At 38.1% G+C, this 8,514-nt stretch overlaps 1 protein-coding gene across 1 annotated transcript; it reads right to left on the minus strand.

Annotated features, from left to right (window-relative positions):
• Positions 1-4,169: 4,169 nt before the first annotated feature.
• Positions 4,170-7,823, minus strand: LOC131331746 (arabinosyltransferase RRA2-like). The gene is made up of 2 exons (XM_058365631.1): positions 7,440-7,823; positions 4,170-5,520 (listed from the first exon to the last, which is right to left on the minus strand). Exons 1-2 carry the CDS (start codon positions 7,629-7,631, stop codon positions 4,402-4,404), a joined length of 1,311 nt encoding a protein of 436 aa, XP_058221614.1. The 5' UTR covers positions 7,632-7,823; the 3' UTR covers positions 4,170-4,401.
• Between the last annotated feature and the right edge of the window lie 691 nt (positions 7,824-8,514).

Genomic DNA, 8,514 nt, shown 5'->3' on the forward strand with positions numbered 1-8,514 from the left:
GGAGTGAGCCCTTCAAACTCATGAAACGGCGACGCTTCGTGGATTGGCAATGGCTGCTGTCCATTTGAGACGACTTGTAAGTACTTACAACGAGTCCAACAAGACCATCTCAAATGGCAGCGTCCCCGAATCCGAATAAGACCCTCTTTGGTCCTTGCAAAAACTAGAGGGTCCTGTTGGACCCTTTGTAAGTATTTGAGCTCATTTTAAATGATTGAATCCTTACTGGATCGGAATCTTTTTGTCAATATAGGTATTCCAAAAACATGATCCAATAACATTTGATACATACGATTCTTATGTAACGACATTATCAACAAATACCATTTGAGTCTGTTATGATATATGCAAGCAGATGTTGTTGCAAGTTTCTGAAAAAACAATCTCATTGGTGGGAGCTAAGATAACTTGAGAGGGACTAAGCTGACCATATTATTGCTACTTTTAATGAGCTTAGCTGACCAATTTAACATGACTATTGCTGACTGCACAAAGTTCTCGAACAAACAATGTGGGCATCAACTTTTGGCCTTGCAGCAATTCATATGAAGTCTCCATGCAATGACTATTGATTACACACATTATACAGAGGGATGATTTATGTTAACGACGGAGCAAGCATCTTCTAAAGATAACTTATAACTCTTAAAGTAGAAATGCGACTATGAAAGGTCTATATGACTAACCAGTAACGTGTGATCAGGAACATTTATTAACAAATCAGTTCATCCATGGCAGTTCCTCAAAGTCAAAGGTAAACAGCTACCGGTAACAAATATCTGTAAATGAATACAATTCACACATCTAAGCATTGTGTACCTGCAAAACACCAAAAGCTCTTTCTGCAACATATTTTTGGTGAGAAGCAGCACCCTTCTGCTGTAGCTTATCTGGGTGTAGACATAGTAAAGCCTTTTGATATGCTGTCTTTGCCGCACTTCCTTCAATTGTGTCCATAAGAGGCACAGGCTTCCAACCACTCCCAGGCCAAAGAACCTGTTTACGAGTTCCAAACACACAAGTTGGAGAGATCAAAGAAAGGGCTTTACAGAATCAGTACTGTAAAAAAGTTGTCGATAGTAAAAGAAATGGGCTTTAAAGAAGGTTTTTTTTTTATAACTCAAGTGTTCGGGCTAGTTTAAGTGCACCTCAACTAATCCGAGGGACCAATCCCACTGCCCACTACCGTAGGCTTTAAAGTTGTAGCATAAGAGAAACCACAGGGAAGAAAAAGAGGCATGTCAAAGTAAAAGAAATGCTTACATATTGTAAAGTCGACAGCAGAGAGAGAATGTTGCCTTCCCATTCAACCATTTCCTAGTTTTAGCTTCTGAAATCTGCATTAGATTCACAAGTATCATAATTACTTCTTTCAGCTGAGATTGGAAGCATGTTGCATGCAATGGGGAAAAAATGTCCACATTACTTTGATATCATCGAGATATCCCCAGTCTCTGGGTCATCGTATAATTCTTCTACCTGTGCATAAAGCAAAGCAAACTAGCTCTTTAGAAATACAATTGCACCCAATGAATCAAATGGAACTGTATCTCTGATTCTTTTATGGTCATCCATGTACGAATGGTGCACTAAAGAACTTAGTTTCTATGGTTAAATGTGTAAATCCCATCGAATATAGAATCCAACCTCAAATAACATGCTATGTGCCACGGACACGAAGCACTTCAGATGACCAAGAAAAAATAGACTCCCTCTATCTCATACTTTTATTTCATTACAAAAAGTCCAGACATTTTTCAAATTAAAAAATAAAGCACTTCCTTGCATAATCTTCTAAGTTATTTCACAGCAAATGAGTAAACAGGATGCAACAACTTAAATGAAATTTGCAATAGAGGAACCACATACCACAAAGTTCTCTTGGAAGAGGTCATCTAGGTTTACATCTGTAACCTTAGGACCATCATGAAATGATTCTGTTAAGAAGACCCAAATAGTAGCATGATAAATCTTGAAAAATAACTATAAGCTTTAAGAACAGTATTTCATCAATTATCCACTTCCGAGGAGAAGAAATCTAATATCAACTGCTTAAAAAAATGACAATGAAAGAACTGCTATAGCTTTTCTTAGAATTCACTTGCACGCCAACATCTAAATGTGACTAACATTTTTTAGAAGTACTCATAAAAGGTATAGTATCAAAGAAGATGAAAACCAGAGCTACCCAAACACCCTACTAAAACTATGCGGAGCGAAAAAGGCAAAGGCTTAGACACAAAAAAGAAGCCGAAAAACATCACCTATGCAAAGAATCTATTAAAGCCACAATTTGGTCCAAGCCAGGCATAAACAACTATCCCCAATTTCAAAGCCCTCTTATAGCGGTCTCCCTAGATTAGCGCCAAGCATAAAGGTGCCGACCATCATGCTTTCCGCCTTTGCTTCCCCACTGTACCCACCACCAGCCAAAAAAGAGACACCACATCCCGCTAAAATACCCGGTGCACCCCAAAGCAGGCTAAACCAACCTCTTGGCTCAAAGAGCCACCTACAAAATCTAGAGAGAGGTATTCAAGGATGGTGGTTTAAGAAAAACGTAAATTAAATGCCCTAGTTTATAAAGGGAGAATTTCAAATGGGTCTAGATTCCAGAATAACATGTAGAATTAGCCCACCTAATTAAGTATGTTCTACCGGATGAAAAAATTATGCATATTGTAAATAAGTTGTGCAGCTTCAACATCTCAAAAATAAATATGACCGGAATAAATGCCTTATTCGTCCACTTTTCATTTATTTTGAATTTCTCTTACTCATTTGGCCAATTCACATTTCTAGTTTTCTTGTTTTTACCTTGTTGTGTTTGTTTGTTTGCGCAACATGGATTCCACATCTGGTAGGAAATTGAAATTACTAACCAGTACTGGTTGTGGAGGTATCTTTCTGACCAAAAGAATTTTCAGAGGCATTAAAGACTCTGGTCTTTAATGGTGACTGCTGTTTCTCTGACTCCTCGATATTTGTCTACCTGAAAAATTACCAATTTTTAAGAAATTCAATTATAACAATGTTATGAATGGAAGGATTAACGTGCACCTAGAAGACTCAAATGGTATTCGTTGGTATCTGATGCAGAGAAATTTTTTTTTGAATACCATGAATCTATGAGTGGAAAGCGTATAGCCATAAGTCAAATGGTATCCCTTTGTTGCCTAGCAGAAAAAGGGGTAAATGCGAAAAAGAAGGAAAAACTAAGTCAAAACAAAAATTACCATGACTGCAATATTCGGTGGAGTTTTCATCTTGTTCGCGTGAACATAATTTGTTTCGTTTGATTGGGTTGTGAAGGCACTTTCTTCGTCATCTGCTGGGAAAGTTCCTTTGCTTTTCCATCGAGAGCTCTGACTTCGAGTTTCATCATCAATTTTGGGTTTCAAAATCTTTATGGTTTCAAAATCTTCTTGGTTAAAATTCTAAACAAAATCTTTAACCTTTCCTTTAGCTCATTTTTGCCCGAGATTGTCTTCACATGTTTTTTGTGAATCTGGTGAGTGAAGCTCATTCACATGAGTCACTTTTGTTCTATTTGATTTATTTCTTTTCTCATCACGTTTCTATACATTGGTACGCACAGAAGCATTTGAATCAGATACAGCGGTCTTTTCCAGTGGCTCTTTCCCTTCACACTTTCTACCTATCTCATCATTGCCTGCAGATAGAAAAATGCATTAACTATTTAGCGGTAACGCAGATTTATCAACAACCCTGGCTTAGAACTTAAAGTACCTTTCTCCTGAACAGTGTCAGAAAGCAGAGAATGCAGAGGCTTCAACTCAGGCTTCTTAGCTTCTTCCTTACTCATAGGAATTCCTTTTTCTCAGAGGCCTTTTATGCCTCGATGCACTAAAACTAAAAATTCATTGGGAAAAGAAACCATAGAATTCTACATTTTTACTAAGAGAATTTGAGCATATTAACTGGAAAAAAAAAACCCATCTTCTTGAGTATTATCATCTTGCGGACATTCTTTTGGAATTTCAAACACCAACACATGGAAAAATGAAAATTATCCGCTTTCGTGTTCATATGATTCATAGCGTAATCCTTATTGAATCCCCAAGCAAATCAACATCTTGGTGCATCTAAGATTCAACATACATGCAAGCAGAAACAACACAAATAAGCATCAAGGAAACATTCTAACCTTAAAAAAAAAACAACAGCAGTAAGTCTTTCATAAACAATTGTATACAACACATAGCGCGTCTATTTATCAATAACAAGGTGTTCAAGATAAAGAAAATCGGAAGGTTGCAAAATTTGGAAATAGAGAACACGGGAAATGACAGAGGTTTATATGTTACACATTGCTCCAATAAAATTGTAATCAGTTTTAGACTACCTAGATCCACCGAACGTTATGTGGATCAAAGATCTCTACCAATCAGAACCATCAGGGAAGGGATCCAACGCATCTTTCTTGCCATTAACATAGAACTCAACAACTGCTTTCATTCTCGGAAGCTTATCCGGATGATAATTCACATGAACAATTACCGGCATCAGCTTTTTAAGATTAGAGTCTTTTCGTACAGTCTTGAATAGAACCTTACTATTCATAAAGAGATACATATCCAATGTCCTCTTAGCAGCATGGAGTCCAATGTACCCAGGATGTGAAGGGAAAAAGAGCTCCTCGTTGAAGACAGCCTGGTCCCATGCAGGAGGTGGACGGGAAAGCCGCTCTGCCACACGATCTAAAAGCTCAATCGAAGGAATTGTGGGCCTTATATAAAAGAAACCAGAATTGTAAACCCATATCCGCATCGTGTGAGCATATCTAGCCCAACCCATAGAAGGTTCATCAAAGACATCATTGTATCCATAAGCAGTCATGTTATTGTGGCCATCAGACATGGACTCCACATCTGAATCGCGATGTAAGTGGTCAAATGGATTTTGCAAGTACACTATATCGACATCAGACAAAAGAATACTGTAACCCAACTGTAGAAACTCTCTCAATATTCGAAACTTTAATCCTGAAACGGCATGGTTAGTTCCCGTTTTTGCAACACTGTCAATGCCCTCATTTGGATCTCTCTTATAGAATGGAACACTGTTTGATTGACATAAATTAGCAATCCCATCGTCCAACGCCACCACAAGGTAATTAGGTATACCCACTTTTTTTATACTAGTGTACCATACCTCTAACATGGATTGCACATTAGAATTAGCAAGCGCAACTATGAGTTCCTTTCTCACAGCAACTTTCTCCAAAAGCTTTGCCAATCTAGGGTTCACTGATTCATCAGGACGGACAGTAGGAAGGGTTCTCAAACTCTTGACTGTACCAAAAGGCCCAGCTTTGGGCTGTTCGCCAGACACCACGTATTGTTCCTGAGCATGACCTTTTCCCTGTTCAACCAGCCTTAACTTCTCTGTAAGATCTCTTACTTGCTTCTTCAACTCAGCATTCTTTTCTGTTAGTCCCATGATATTTGTCTTTAACATGCTAATCTTTTCTGAGGATTCACACGACAACGAACCAATCTAAAAAAGAAATTCATAAATAAAAAATAATAATAAGGGGTTCAAACCATTGAAGGTTTTACTTACAAAAGCTCAATCTAAGCATGCGTTAACAATCTCATTTAAAGGTGAGTACCTTGGCATAAAACATATGTGAAATCATACGTATTTGTCCATGTGAAATAAGAATCTACAAAAACAATTAACTCAAACATCCGAACGTAAAGCATCCCTAAATTCCAAGAGTGATCACCCTGAAGAAATCAACTCTAATTAACCTATACAAGGGCACGCGTGTTGGGAATGGATATGAATCCAAGTGTTGGATTCATCTAATTAATGGGTCGAGACACAACAATGTATTAAGTATTTGGACATCTCAATATAAATTGTGGTTATAGTTTACACAACAAACATAAATCCAAATATGTTTCCTACATGAATGTCTAACTAATTTAGATAAAGGTATCGAGACACGTGACGGTAACTCTCGCGATGCAATGGTATCCGGTATATATTGAATGAGGTTGTCACAAATGTGAATTTTTTAAACTTTAATTTAAAAACAAAATTTTTAAGCACCTAATGTAGAGAACAATTAAATAGAAGTTCATCGATTACAAACACTTTGTACACTAAATGTGTGTACAAAACAACTCACTAATTTACTCACAAATGATTCATTTTCAATCGTTTGATGGTTACTGCCGGTGCTAGCTAAGTCGGTTAGGATTCTGTTAGTGTAGTGCTTCAATTAGTGGGATATATAAGCAATGTAATCAATCAAGAAAGCAATAACAGAACTTTCTCTCACTATAATTTTCTAGAATTTTTTGCCATTTTCACTTTTCCTCTGTTTTGAGAATTTCTACACAATTCACTTTGGGAAGAAACTTTTTTACACAAACTCTCTTTATGGACACTTCACACTCTCTATAAGCCTCACTATATTGCTTAGGGTCTTTCTTGCATACACTCTTTCTTGCATTGCATTCCTAGGAGACCCCTCCCTTATTTATAGAACACCAACGAATGTTTCTAGATACAATTCTAGAACAAGGGTTATAGATGTTTCTAAGGGGACCCATAAGCTTCTATCAGTAGAACCCAGAAGGTTCTAGTATGTTCTACCATAGTCTAAAGTATTCTGGAAGACTTCAGCATATTCTAGAAGTTTCCGAAGCATTCTAGAGAAGTCTAGATGTCTTCAGAAATGCCCAAAAGTTTCTGGAGAAATTCGGAGGACTCGGGAAAACTCAAGAGAGGTGGTGATGATCTTTAACACCTAAATCACCCATAACGATCGACTGGTTGAGTATCGGCGTAACGTTGGCGGGTCGAGTATTGGTCGTGAATCAGAAACAGTCCGATATGTAATGGAACCATCTGATACGAATGCAATTTTCCATCTCACCAGTATATTGGGCTGTAATGGTATTTGAAGGCTCAAAAGCCGTTTCGTGTCGGCCAATACGAATCAGAACGGGCCATATTTTAAACCTTATAAACATTCTCATAACCTTACCCACAACTCGAGCCTCCAAAACTGGTACATTATCAAGACTCTACGTAGCACAGACTGTAACTATCTCAGAACCAAAGAACAGAGTTTTCCCCTAATTCTAATTTCAAACTAAGCAGCCTTAAATCCAAGACATTCAAAGGCAAAATAGTAACATCAAATGTGAAGACTAAGACTCATTGGAGTTAATTCAGCCAAAGTAAGGAGTTAATTCAACTTTAAGTTTCCAATTTTTGTTGTAATTGTAGTATCGCTTAAGGTTTTGTTTTAGATTAAAATTTACGATGTTCGCCCACCTTACACTAAGATCCTGAGTCCGTCCCTGCAGATAACACACAATTCAAGCATATACACACAACATTTTAACTCGACAAGGGAAAAAAAGAAGAAGAGCGAAATGAGGGAAGAACATAAGAACCTCAAGATCTGATTTGGAGAGACGGCTATTCCGCATCGAGGAAGCAGGGGAGAAGAATCCGTTGGGAAACGCGAAGGCGCAGACGCAGCCGAGCAAGACTCCGATACCAACCGCGGCCGCGATTCGAGACCCGCGGAAAGAATGACCGCCTTTCTCTCTCATCAGCGATCCGTCTCTGCGAACACCGGCCATGGGAGATTCGCAGATCCAAGAAAAGACTTTTCAATCACTGCATGAACTCAGATGCAAGTTTTATGGAAAGAGAGAGAGAGAGAGAGACAGAGAGTCTTTGGTCATAGTAGCAGACAAGGGAGAGTAAAATCTACTCCTAGCAGCCAGAAAACCAGAAAAGTACAATAAGATGACGTTAGTTAGCTTTTCTTTTCTTTACTTTTTTATCCTCATTCCTCGAGGTTAGTTAGCTGGAAATGGAAGTTTAAGACATTAACGTGGGACTTGGGGGATGGGGGTTGCTATCTATTCCGGCACGGCCGGTTCAGATTAAATATGAGCTCCGTCAAATTTAAATCGTTTATTGTTTAAATTAAAATCTAAACTGTTCATTGTTGAGATAGACTGTCGGATCGGCTACATTATACCGTGTAGTGCGGTGGTGCACTACAACACCCCTGGATTCTTACGATGCTGTAGTGCAAGGGTGCACAACAACTTGTAGTGTGGTCGGTTTGGCTGTTCATTTTGACACCGAACAGCTTGAATTTTTATCCGAACAATGGACTATTCAAATCAATTATAAATCTGAGCGGTTCATTATGAAACTAAACGGTCAAATTAGCCGCACTAGACACTGTAGGGCGGAGTGCAGTATATGATTTATCAAGTTGGTATAAACATTGATAGCTGGGCCGATAGTGGTGGCTAGTGGGCTGAGTGTGGATTGACTATAAGTTTCGGTTGACTTTTAGTTTTAATTTTGTTTTATTGGTCAAGATAGTCATAAATCGAATAAATAAAAATGGCAACGACATCAAGTTTTCATGTACCCAATTTCATATGCACCGATGCATTGATTGAGATTGAGATTGAGATTATAAATATACCATAATTTCTAACG

The sequence above is a fragment of the Rhododendron vialii genome, chromosome 7a (assembly GCF_030253575.1).
Source record: "Rhododendron vialii isolate Sample 1 chromosome 7a, ASM3025357v1".
Lineage (NCBI taxonomy): Eukaryota > Viridiplantae > Streptophyta > Magnoliopsida > Ericales > Ericaceae > Rhododendron > Rhododendron vialii.